The following is a 12,426-nucleotide window of genomic DNA, read 5'->3' on the forward strand; positions in this document are numbered from 1 at the left end:
ATGGTCGAGTTCAAAAGTGAAACCATTCAGAAGGTGTCGGAAAAGGTGTCCGGCGCCCACGAGAGGGTCGGCGAGTTGCTCGACCAGGCTGAGGCCGGCAAGATCCCCGGCACCAAGGGCCACCACCCCGTCTCTGCTGTTATCGGCACAGCTCTGACCGGTGGTATGGAGAATGCTGGCACCAAGGGCTACCTGGCGGTATGTTGAACCACGGTTCCACGGCCGAATGCTGGCCCAGATGCTTGCGCAAGCCGCGTCCCGAACCCTGACTGACAATGACAGCAGGCCTACATCAAGGAGCTTGAGGCGAACCCTCTGCGCACCAAGATGCTCACCGCAGGCACCCTCGCCAGTGCCCAGGAGCTCATTGCCTCGTGGCTCGCCAAGGACCGCAACAAGCATGGCAACTACTTTACCGCCCGTGTTCCCAAGATGGCCGCGTACGGCGCCCTCGTCAGCGCGCCCCTTGGCCACTTCCTTATCTGGGCGCTCCAGAAGACCTTCAAGGGTCGCACCAGCCTGCGCGCCAAGATTCTGCAGATTCTGGTCAGCAATCTGATTGTAAGTGGCCGATTCCCTTGTCCAGCCGAGATGTTGCGCAGAAGGAGGTGGATTTAAGGGGGAACACAGCAAGGATCGCGATTGTGCCTGAAAGGCGAAACCAATTCAACAAGAGCAAGGATATCGCAAACGGATGAGGATTCAAGCGCATCTCCGGCATGAATCGCGAGATATTAGTTGCTGACAGCCATGACAGATCGCTCCTATCCAGAACAGCGTTTACCTGGTCGCCATGGCCCTCATCGCCGGTGCCCGTACCTACCACCAGGTTCGCGCCACCGTCAAGGTCGGCTTCTGGAAGGTGATGCGCGTTTCGTGGATCACCTCTCCCATCTGCCTTGCCTTTGCGCAGAAGTTCCTTCCCGACCAGCTCTGGATCCCCTTCTTCAACATCGTCTCCTTCATCATTGGTACCTACATCAACACCGTCACCAAGAAGAAGCGCCTCGCAGCCCTCCGCAAGAAGCACTTCGGTGACGACCGCCGACCCGACGACCGCCGGTCTACCGCCGGCATGCCCCCCAACCCCCGGGACGACTACCCTCCCCCTATGGGCGGCCCCAACCCCCCCTACTAAGCGACCAACTGTGAATGCCAATCCGAGCCAAACGAAGCCAAGAAGATGATCACGAAACACAGCTGCCCAGATGTCGAGTTTGAAAGAGGAGGAAACGAAGGGGACGAGGCGAGGTGAGCGAGAGAGAGCAGACGAAGGCTTTTTGGCGATTGGGGGCAAAGGACGACAGTCTCAGGCTCGGATAGGTCGCTCGACAAGTATATACCCGAGACACGGGGGGGAATAGGACCAGTTCTCGTCCTACACTCATGCTATTTAACATGTATCTACAAGAGGATATTTGGAGGAGGAAAGATGTGGGGGTGGAAGAGTTGAGAAAGTTGCTGTGCGTGTATGTTTGTATGTGCGGGTTGCTGGTTAATGAAACGAACTAGTATTTATCCTCTTTTTTTTTTCTTTAGATGTCGTCCGGCAGTACTGCCTTTCAAGAGCGTCTGTTCTATCTAGGTGTGCAATGACGTCGTCATTCTACGAAGCCGATCTCGGTGGTGATTGCTCTATCCTGTAGCAGCCATGGCTTGTGGCTTGAAACGGGTCTCTAGATTTCTCCCACCTAGTTTTCCCTCTATTTCTTCAGGTAGTGGTGGTGAATCAGTCTGGTGTTGAGGTGTAGTTCCCAGATATTGCCCAGGGGAGAATGCCGTCGGTGATCAAGTGAGATGCTGAACCGAGGGTTGAGACTGGGCTGGTCGGGACTGGCGTAACAGCCTTCAGCTCGTTGAAGTGATGCTGAGCTTGGCCGGGGTGTTTTGCCCTCATGGCTGGCTCGAGAAGTAGCCTTGACCCAAGGACCTGTATATGATAGATGTGATGCTTCACAACAGTCTCATCCTCCCTCCTCAGCACCCCCCGCGTCGGCCATGAAGCCTGGGCTCCAGTACTCCCACTCGCCCTTTGTCTGCTTGTCCACCCACAGCATCCCTCCAGCGACAAGATCATCGATGACGGTCTTTGCTCGTGCGCGGTCCCAGCCCAGGTTATCACTCAGCATGCCCACGCTCACGTAGCCTAGAACCTGCACTGCCTCGACGACGGCAACCTGATCGTCGTTGAGCTCGCGGGGTACGCTCCGAATATATTCCTTGCGACCAACTTTTACAACGGCGTAGGAACCACCGAGAGGCGCGAGGGTCTGCACGGCGCGGCGGACGTCGTCATCGGCTATGGGGTCTGCACCATCCATGCGACCAGCAGCAACACGCTCCCTCAACTCCGCAAGACCGATGAGGCCACCATTCTCACCACGCGTAGCGCCACAGACCTCTACAATCCTCACAGCAAGCTCAAAGTAGAAATCATTAACCGTCTTGCCGAGCAACTGCGCCCAGATAGAAGACGAACCCCCGCCGCCTCCCTCTGCACTGCTGTTGCTGCTCGCGAGGGGATCGACGCCGATGGCGGCGCACATGCGGGCGAACTGGGCGCGAAAGGCAGGGTCGGAGCGGATGTCGCGGGCGTGCGTGTTGGCGAACTGCTGCAGGAGGGAGCGGAAGACGGCGAGCTGGGTCTCGAGGGCTTGGGCATTGCTGGCGCGGAGGGATGAGCCGTGAGAGGCGTAGTGGGCGGATGTGAGGCGGGAGCGGTCGAAGGCGGCGAGGCCGACGCCCTTGCGGGACATGGTGGGCGGGTTTGTGAGAGGGAAGGTTGTAGGTTTGTGGTTGAAGTTGGAGGTTGGAGGTTGGAGGGGAGCTCGTGATTGCGTCAGTTGGCGAAGAAGGGTGGGGGTTGACGTTGTTCGGCTCCGAAGCTGGTATATCTGGTCCACGTGAGGTTGGCCTACAACTTGTGTTTACAAAACATGAACGGTTGAAAAGTATATCCTTTGATGATATTGAATAGGCTCCTAGATAACATTCTGTCTAGGTACCCAGAGTCAGTGCTGGGGTGATTATGCTTCTGGGTTTGGTATCTGGAAGTTTAGACGACATGCCAACTTCTTCTAGAGTAGAGATATATACACTTCGTCCAAGGTAGCTGAACAACTACACACACACACACACACACACACATACATACACAAACGCATATTTACATCTGAAATACTGGGTTATCTGGACTCTTGTTTAGCTGGGATAGCCGTTCCACAGCTTCATTAACTCAGCTTCATCGACTCGCAATGATCCATAATGCCCCATTGAGGCAACATCAAACTTCTCAGCAAGAGGAAGAAATGTCATGCTTGACAGGTAAATATTGAGCCAAGTCAGGGAATGGAAATCTCTGCCCTGGCCAAACCTGTATCGTTGGCGAGTTGTGCGTCGAATGAGGCCGAGACCTGCTCGATAAGCTGCTCCCAAGAGCCTCAACTGCAGGGATAGCAGCAGCTCAAGAACCCTAGAATGCTATATGGGAAATAGATCTTCACATTTATGTTGATATGCAGGTTGATCGACGTGTACATCGTCCCCTCCCGTTCGTTCTCAAAGTGTAAGTGATGCTCACCTCTGACATCCAAATACCTCATACACTCTTGTTAACTCTGGCTACAAAATCTGAAACAGCAAATGAATCCTCAAAAACGCAATTTCGGTTGCTTCCGAGTCTTTAATGATCATTAATGCAAGTCAAACTACCCATAGAGGTCCTCTTGGGGCGGAGTCCCCAAAGGGATAGACATCACGTGAACCCTTCTCCCTGCCTTCACCCGTCACCAACAACATTCCTTTGCCTCAACCAGTTCAAATCATTAACAGTCTACGTCAAGTTCTAATGCACATGTTTTCCTATATGCACGGGCATCTATTTTGTCTTTTTCCCCCGCCCGGGAACCCTTCACTCGTCTTCCGGAGTGAAACCCAGTCCCTTCTTCCGATCCAAGAGTGGTGATGCGATCCATGGATAATCCTCATCCGTAACAAAAAACACTGGCCATCATCTCTCTGTTTGTCCGCTTTTTGAAAAAGATTCCTGGTATCTTTTGGGCTCTGTCAGCTCCTTCTAGCCGCCTTGGCTTGAGCTGACCGCCCCTTGATCTTGAAATCGTCGTCACTTCATTAACCCAAGACAGATACTCGCGTCGTCTCTAGGTCTGCGCTGCTCTATGCTCGCTTCATGCACATGGCTACATGCTTACTGCGTCTGGCACTGCGCTTGGCCATCGCCCATGTCGTCGTCGTCATCCTCCCACTGGTCACCGAACCGTTCACCAGCGCTCTCGCCCATCTGTCTCTTGTTAGTTACGAGTTCACTTCGTTTTAGGAAGACTAAAACTCACCTTTTCGATGTCGGCGTCGTCCTCGTACTCGACGTCATCAACCTCTTCGGCTTCAATGTCCTTGGGGGCAGCAGGGAGCATCTTCTGCAGGGCCTCATACGCCGCGTCGTCCTTCAGCCAACCGTCCTCAGGGAACTCAACCTTGACAATCAGGTAGAGGTCACCCTTGGCATCGCCTCGCTTCATGGGCATACCCTCGCCGGGCACCTTGAGAATGTCACCGGGCCGCAGGATCTTGCCTCGTGGCCTGTCGATGCGGATGCCTCGGCCGTCGAGGTGCTTGAGCACTGTCCGCGAGAAGCCTGACAGAGCCTCACCCAACGTCACAGTCAACTCGGCCGACAGATCGTGGCCGATACGATTGAAGACGTCATGTGGTTCCTCGACCAGAGTGAAGACAATATCTCCAGGGGTCTGGTCCGGGTACTGGTCGGCCTCACCTTCAAGGACGATGCGCTCGCCCTGCATGGAGCCTCGAGGGATATAGATCTCGAGGACCTTCTTCTCCTGGGTTGTCCGCTTGCCCTTGCACTTCTTGCAGCGGTCCTTCTCCTTGAAGACCTGGCCGGCGCCCTGGCAGTGGTCGCACAGCACAGTCTCTCGTCGCATCATGCCGGGGCCGATCTGGCGGAAGGCCTCGACGATGCCGTTACCCTTGCAGCGCTCGCAGGGCGAAGACTTGGCCTTCTCCTTGCCGCCAGAGCCCTTGCACTGACCGCAGAGAACCTGCTTGTTGGCGGCAAACTTGACAGTCTTGCCGCGGTAGAGCTCCTCCAGCGTCACCTTGTACTCCTGGTCCTCGTCGGGACCTCGTCTCGGGCGGCGGGGGCCGCCAGGACCACCGGGACCGCCAGGGCCTCCGGGACCCATGCCGAAGCCGAACATCTGGGAGAGGATGTCGTTGAGGTCGACCTCGGGGCCGCCGGGGCCGCCGCGGGACTTGTCGAAGGCGGCCATGCCGTGGGCGTCGTAGAGCTCGCGCTTCTGCTCATCGCTGAGAATCTCGTAGGCCTGGGTGACTTCCTTGAACTTGGCTTCGGACTCTTCTCGCTGCTCCTCGGGAACCTTGTCTGGGTGATACTTGAGGGCGGCCTATTATTGTGGTTATTGTTGGTGAGGGTTCAAGACAGTAAATCGGCGACCACGCACCTTGCGATAAGCCTTCTTGATCTGGTCTGGTGTTGCTGTTCTTTCGATACCCAGAAGCTCTGTAGATTCGAGTCGAGTTAGTCAGGCTGTCGAGCGAGTGGAAAGCAGACATTTTTGCCCGACCAGGATAGCAACAAATACGCACCGTAGAGATCGATCTCCTCAGCGCCCTGAGAGGCGGCGTTGAACGGGTTATCATCCATCTCGTCGCTTGTTTTTTCTGGGGTTTGAGTGCAGCAATAGTAATGCAGGATGAAGAATTGGTCGCCCAGAGGTACAGTAGGCAGGCAGCCCGCTTTGTCGATCGGGTCCAGTCAAGCCAAGTCCAGTTGGTCCAAAGAAAATCTTTTGGCGCGGGCGCAAGCAACCTCAGACCAGCGCGGGGTAGACTACAGCAGAGCACAGACAGGCACAGCCAAAAAATAATAAAGGGTTTGCAAGAAAACAAGGGGATTGTTTGAAATATAAAATATTTTCTCTCTCTTTGTTCTCGAGGGATAAGCTAAGGCAAGCACCCTTATTAACTAGGCACCTGCCATCAAAGCCTATTTACACAAGCCCAAAACTTCACATGCGTCATGTCGTTTGACGCCTAATCGCAACATCCATGCTTGCTTGCTTGGCTGCGGCAGCAACACTTGGCCCTCAACCAAGAATAGGGGTTAAGAACCGCTACCAACAAATTTGAATATTCTTCCAATATTCATCAGTATCATGTAGCAAACAAGACTCGCGTCTCTTTAAATAGCAACGCAATATCAACAGCTCTGCCACAATGCCTTCACATTCTCGATAAGAAAAGTACAAGTTCTTATCGCCCCCTTCCTTATCCACGCGATTCATGCCACTTGTGGCGCACCACCTCTTCAATGCACCGCCCCAACTTCCCGAACTCATGGGGAAAGTCCTCCCGTCTACTTGACCTCACCCTGGCTAAGTTAAGGTTGTCATGAGCGCCTCGCCCTTGACATCATGATACCTTCGACAGGCCGTTCAGCACGGCTATCAAGACGTATCTCACAGGTCCAATGGCTTCACCGGCCGTTGCCGGTTCGTCGGGCTTTTACGACTTCGCTCATCCGACAACATGATCCTAGAGACCCTGTCGAAAAAGTGAAACCGGAGGATTCAACGGCTCAACCCCATCTTGAAGAGAAACTCGCACAATCAGGTAGAGAAACCAAGGCCAATGGAAGGGTATCGAGGCTGGCTGCTTTGAAGAAGCGTGGCCGAGGTGACCAGGCTAAGAGTGACAACACTCAGACCGAACAGCGATACATCCTCGGACAGTCTGCAGACAAACCAATTCGAACTCGCTTTGCGCCATCTCCTACTGGTTACCTGCACCTAGGATCTCTGAGGACGGCTCTGTTTAACAATCTGGTGGCCAAGGCGACAAAGGGGGGTGAGTTCATCATACGGATTGAGGATACCGATCAGGTGAGAACCCTACCCTTTCACTTCTCCTACACTGTTGCTAATCGAAAGTCAAGAACCGCCTAGTACCCGACGCTGAGGAGCGTGTCTTCCAAGACCTCGAATGGGCCGGTCTTTCTTGGACTGAAGGCCCCGACAAGGGCGGTCCCTATGCTCCGTATCGTCAGGTAACTAATCCCCCCTTCCAACAGAATTGTGAAAACTAACACGCCACCCCAGTCAGAGCGCCTTGACATCTACAAAGAGCATGTCAAGACACTAGTAGACAACGGCTCCGCCTACCGCTGCTTCTGCAACTCTGAAGTTCTGGAAGCGCAGAAGCGCGCCCTCCACGACGCCGGCAAGTCCACCGCCTACCCGGGGACATGCCGCTCCATCCCCCGTTCCGAGTCGGACGCCCGGGCTGCAGCCGGCGAGGATCACGTTGTTCGTCTCGACTCTGGCCGTTTCGGAACGCCCGGGTTCAAGGACGCCATCTACGGGCCCTTCCAGAAGAAGGAGCCTGAGGAGGACTTTGTCCTCATGAAGACTGATGGATATCCTACGTATCATCTTGCAAACGTGGTGGATGACCATCTCATGAAGATCACCCATGTTATCCGTGGTGAGGTGAGTGTCCCCTTTTACTACAAGTTGAAAAGCATTTCATGACTTACACGCCCCAGGAATGGCTCATTTCCACACCAAAGCATCTGGCTCTCTACGAGGCCTTTGGCTGGAAGCCTCCCACCTTTGCCCATCTGGGTCTCCTCATCAGCAATGATGGCTCAAAGCTCAGCAAGCGCAACGACAGCGTCAACCTCTCGACGTACATGGACCAGAAGATTTTCCCCATGGCTCTCCAGGCCTGGCTCGCCAACCTGGGTGCCTCGTTCAAGAGGGGAGCTTCGACGCCGCGTACCCTCGACGATGTCGCCGAAGCTGTGTGTTTAATTCAACCCTCTTTTCTATGGCACTCACTAACGCTTGTCACAGCTGACCTTCAAGTTCACCCGTGGCGGCATCAAGCTCAACCCCCAGAAGCTCGACTTCTTCCAGCACGAGTACCGCAACCTCCTCTTCAAGACTCCCCTATCAGAGCAGACGCCGCGTGAGCAAGCCCTCATCCAGGAGAACCTACTCAAGCCACTCGTTGATGAGATCCTTGCACTCACTGCCTCATCTGTGTCCGACCCCATCGGATACAAGCCCATCCAACCCCGCGGCCCCTCCCTCATCTGGCCCGCCCCCCTGTCCCCCGTCCCGGCCATGCTCTCCGAAGATTCCCAGCAGCCGTATGCATTTGAGGTTCTTTCTCAGGAGACCGCCCGCTACGGCAGTGCCGCCGAGATAGCTCGCCAACTTCCCTATTTCTTCTGGCGTCCTCCCCCGGCCGTCTACCGCGCTGCTCTGGCCTCCGACCCTATCCGCCATGACTTACTCCACCTCGTCAACGACACCGTCAATGGATCGCTCGACGCATGGGAACTGGTTCTCGATCATCTCCTGGAGCGTGTGCCCTCGGACCAGGCGCCCGACTTGCATGCCATCCTCCGTCTCATCGCCATAGGCAGCCCGCACGCCGTCGGCAAGACGTCTCGCATACTATTCAGCGTGCTGGGCCAGGAGGAGTGGCGTTCCCGTACCGCCGTTGTGCGTAAGCTACTCGATGAGCTGGACCAGGGCGGGGACGACCTTCGTCAGACATGGCTGAACCAATCTGCCAGTCTAACACCCGCCGCTTAGATATAGCTCTACAATTTGTACGCATGTAGATATCTCTTGGGGCTTCATACTCTCAACGTTATCACGATTGTCTTGTATCATACTGTAGCATCACGCATGTACTATACCACTCAAAAGTCATCAAGTTTTGGATAGATACAAGTCGAGGGAAATATGAAAATATTCATTCTCTTGGAACAAGAATTGAACAAGAAAACGTCATAACGTCATGATTGATAATCGAGACAATGGAATCCAAACACACTGGGGCTTTTTCCTTCCTGTTCTTTGCTCAGCTCCCCCAAAAATCAACCATTAGATAGTCATCCCATGACCCCTATACTCCGATTCCTCTCTAACAATGAAATCCTAGGAATGCTCCGATTGCTCATGACATGCCTCCGACACAAATACAAGATTAAAATAATGACAAGATTGTCAGAAGAAATAGAAAAGAAAAGACAAGAGATCCGTCCCGTTGGGGATAGATGTAATCCACCCACGAATCATGAGTTCGTGGGATGAATGGGTAATGTCCAAAATGCAGATGCGCGCTGTTGGGGTATATGTCTAAGTCTCAAAGATCCAAATCTGCGTCAATAGTTAGCCATCTGCTCAAGTAGGTACCCAGGGATAATCTTCACATACCTCCATCTTTCCAGTCTCTGTTCGTTGCTTCTTTGCCTCATCCCTGACGGCATCAATCGCCATCTCGAGGTCGTCCTGGTCACCCATGGTGATCATGTCACCGTTGGGCGCATCTTCGTCCTTGACCTTGATTTTGAACCGACGTCGAAGGTTGAACTTGTCACGGACCTTGTCAACTAGGGTTGAGAACTCGGCGTTCGGAGAGATCATGATGAGCTTGACTTCGTCGGCATGGACCTTGACTCGGATCTTGGTCATCTCTGGTCGGCGGCGGCCAGATACGGACCCGGGGCCACGGCGGTTACCACCCACCATCTCAAAGTCACCTTCGTTGATTGAGCCATCATAGTCTGAGGCGTCATCCTCGTCCGAGTACCGCCGTTGCCTCTGTCGTCTGCTACCAGCTGATCCCCTTGAGTTGCGCGAACCGCCTGGTCCCTGATACATGTCGTAGACTTCGCCAGGGAAGCTTTCCTGCTCGGGGATTTGCCTAGGTCTCATTTGCAGGGGCTGAGGATCCCTCTGCATGGGCCTGACAGAGTTGATCGAGGCAGACCTCGTGGGTGTCGGTCGTGAACGGCCGTCAGGCGGCGAAGCTGCCTTCTCGTAGCGGCGGTTCGGCTCGGCCTGTTGGATGTTGAGTTTAGCCAACTGAGGCTTCTGGCCGCGCACGGAGGCACCACGCGTTGGGCGCTCGTTCTCGGGCGGGGGTGTTGGCGGAAATACATTTCGGTTGGCTGGTGGTTCAGATTGTTGCCTTCTTGATTGAAGGCCGGGCTTGACGAGGTTTGTGGCGGCGAAGGAGATATTGTCGGGGGGTCTGTCATCCTTGACTTCGAACTTGCCGGCCTGTAGTTGTGAGCATGATGACCTTGCATGGAGTTGCAGGGTGACTTACGTTCTTGATCTCAGAGCCGGCAAAGCCGGTAAAAGCATTAGAACGATCCGAGGCGGCAACGAGTCTAGCCTTGCCGAGGTAGTCCTTGGTCTTGAGGTTTCGCACCTTGGCTTCGTTGGGTCTATACACAACTCCTACGGGAATGGAGAAGACAGTGTAGCCCTAGGTTGGTCAGTCAATAGCCCAATAGTTCCATGTGGGACCACAAACCTCTGCCTGTTCGCGAATAGCCTCATCGATCACATTGTGGTCCTCCACAACCTTCTCCTTGACAGCGTATGAAAGATCCTGCATGCCCGCTTCCGTTTGCTGCAGGTAGATGTAGCACAGGCCACGGTTGAAGAGGACTTCGCAAGAGTAGAGCTTGAAGAGGAGACCAAGCTGAGCGTAGTCGATCATGGCATTGCCGCGGAGGTAGAGGAGGGTATCGTTAAAGTTCGCAAGAGCCTCTTCGAAGTCGCCGAGGAGGAAATTGGAAACGCCTTGTTGGAAGTAGGCGACGGCGAGGTATTGGTCTAGCCGGATCGCTCGCTGGTAGCTCTCAACCTGTGTGCGCAGTGATTAGCATGGGAGGAACTTTGCGGTGTGAACTCATCATGAGGTTGATCTGCACTTACAGCCTTCTCGTGCTCGCCGAGGGTGGCGTGGATCACGCCCATGTTGAAGAGGATCTTGCTCGTGTCTCCAATCTTGGAAAACTCGTTGATGGCGTCTTCGAACTCATTGTTGTCGTAGCGGGCTAGGGCCGCAACCCAGGTTTCAATTTCCTGTTGTGAGCAGTCAAGTCAGTGGGCTGACCTTGAGGCCATCCGCGGTCTAAGAGAAGAGGCGTACCTGTTTCAACGACATGGCTGTCGCTGCAGGGCAAGAGGTGCCACAGCAGATGGGATCCCAGAATTGTATAGAGGTGAGAAGTGAAAAGGTGCCGTGTCTTCAAGACAGCTCCGGAAGGGGATCTCGGTGGTAGAAAAAGAGGAATGGTGATGGAAGGGAGCAAGATGGGGGGGCTTGGGTAGGGCGCTTAAACAGTCCGATGAATGAGGGCTGCCCCGACTTATTATTCGGATGGCGGGCGGGCAGCAGTGGGCAGGTACGCCTGTGGCCTGTGGTGTCCCAGCGGGGCAGGCACGCTAGGCACGGTACGGGGGGGCCACGGCCAAGGCCACGGGGGTGTGTGAGGGTGCGAAAGGTTAGGTCTAACGGCACCAGCACAAGGGAACAGGGGGGCAAGGAGCGGTGTTGTCCGTGCCAATGGAGCGAAACGGTTGGTGCCTTTCGCCTGAAGCAAGCAATTGGTTCGCTGCCAATGTCTCGATGGCTTGGCAGCCGGATCAGTGGCGTTGCCCCTAGCAGGACAAGAGTCGAGTCAAGCTAAGCTCGGGGATGAGATTGGGCTTCGGCTGTCTTGTGATGATCGGTGCGAGATTAGATTAGAGTAGGAAGACACGGGTTATTGATTGCTAGGTTATCTGGCAGTCTTTTTTTAACCTGTGCCTGTTGGCTTGGCTTGGATGGCTGTTGTGTAGATGATATTGTTGGTGGTGGGTTGCCAAGCGCTTATATCCGGCCTCTGCGGTGCTGTGAAGTGCAATGCCCAACGGAGCTGGGCTGAGAGATCAAGTGTCGATCTGATACTGAGAGAGAAGAGGTTGCAGGTGGTTAGGCATATCGAGGAGGCTGATGAAACGGGCCAGCTGGTCAATTATATTGCTCATGGAAACAATGGGGCGAGTGCGCAGTCTGGCGATGCTCCAAGTCGGCCACGCAAAGGGTCGGTGTAAGTGGGATGTTTCTCTGCCCGTCTTCGATGCTAATGCAGGGAATGGAATCGCATTTCACAAGAATCGGAGCCACGCGAGTCGTCGATTATCGACGACAAGGCGAGCCAAGAACCGATGGTCTGGTGATGGACATGATTTAATGCAGCAGGGCCAGAGATGCCATGTCGTGCGCAAGATGGTGAGTGGCTGATGGGGCTAGAGCCAGCGCGTAGAGACGATTCGAATTGGTCGTGAAGTTGGCCCGTCACACAGACCCGGCTTACTACTGAGAGAGACTAGGTAGTAGGGCACAACGTGCCTCTACTCTACAACCACCTCCTGCCGGCGGGTCAGGGGGATGTGCAGCAGGGGTTTTACACGTTTTTCTCTCCCTCTCTCGCGCTGTCGTGTCTCACGGATCTCCAATGACACTTCAAGTGCATGCTTTGGACGTTTGATGTGCAACGTCTGATCGGCC

The 12,426-nt window shown here is 54.5% G+C and overlaps 5 protein-coding genes across 5 annotated transcripts; 2 read left to right on the top strand and 3 right to left on the bottom strand.

The window, feature by feature from the left end:
- On the top strand, positions 1 to 1,138 carry NCS54_00832100 (Hypothetical protein; the record flags this gene model as incomplete). Its single annotated transcript, XM_053153710.1, has 3 exons — positions 1 to 198; positions 283 to 561; positions 758 to 1,138. 3 exons carry the CDS (start codon positions 1 to 3, stop codon positions 1,136 to 1,138), a joined length of 858 nt encoding a protein of 285 aa, XP_053009685.1.
- Positions 1,139 to 1,964: 826 nt separating this feature from the next.
- Positions 1,965 to 2,756, bottom strand: NCS54_00832200 (Vacuolar-sorting protein SNF8; the record flags this gene model as incomplete). Its single annotated transcript, XM_053153711.1, has 1 exon — positions 1,965 to 2,756. One exon carries the CDS (start codon positions 2,754 to 2,756, stop codon positions 1,965 to 1,967), a length of 792 nt encoding a protein of 263 aa, XP_053009686.1.
- A 1,451-nt stretch (positions 2,757 to 4,207) lies between these two features.
- NCS54_00832300 (Hypothetical protein) lies at positions 4,208 to 5,704 on the bottom strand (the record flags this gene model as incomplete). Its single annotated transcript, XM_053153712.1, has 4 exons — positions 4,208 to 4,300; positions 4,353 to 5,444; positions 5,502 to 5,560; positions 5,647 to 5,704. The coding sequence occupies 4 exons, from the start codon at positions 5,702 to 5,704 to the stop codon at positions 4,208 to 4,210; spliced, it is 1,302 nt and encodes a 433-aa protein (XP_053009687.1).
- Positions 5,705 to 6,473: 769 nt separating this feature from the next.
- Positions 6,474 to 8,663, top strand: NCS54_00832400 (Glutamate--tRNA ligase; the record flags this gene model as incomplete). The annotated part of the gene is made up of 5 exons (XM_053153713.1): positions 6,474 to 6,941; positions 6,995 to 7,105; positions 7,158 to 7,547; positions 7,604 to 7,861; positions 7,914 to 8,663. The coding sequence occupies 5 exons, from the start codon at positions 6,474 to 6,476 to the stop codon at positions 8,661 to 8,663; spliced, it is 1,977 nt and encodes a 658-aa protein (XP_053009688.1).
- Positions 8,664 to 9,212: 549 nt separating this feature from the next.
- On the bottom strand, positions 9,213 to 11,037 carry NCS54_00832500 (Hypothetical protein; the record flags this gene model as incomplete). The annotated part of the gene is made up of 6 exons (XM_053153714.1): positions 9,213 to 9,233; positions 9,291 to 10,139; positions 10,189 to 10,350; positions 10,399 to 10,734; positions 10,806 to 10,955; positions 11,023 to 11,037. The coding sequence occupies 6 exons, from the start codon at positions 11,035 to 11,037 to the stop codon at positions 9,213 to 9,215; spliced, it is 1,533 nt and encodes a 510-aa protein (XP_053009689.1).
- Positions 11,038 to 12,426: the final 1,389 nt, after the last annotated feature.

The sequence above is a fragment of the Fusarium falciforme genome, chromosome 6 (assembly GCF_026873545.1).
Source record: "Fusarium falciforme chromosome 6, complete sequence".
In the NCBI taxonomy this organism is placed as follows: Eukaryota; Fungi; Ascomycota; class Sordariomycetes; order Hypocreales; family Nectriaceae; genus Fusarium; species Fusarium falciforme.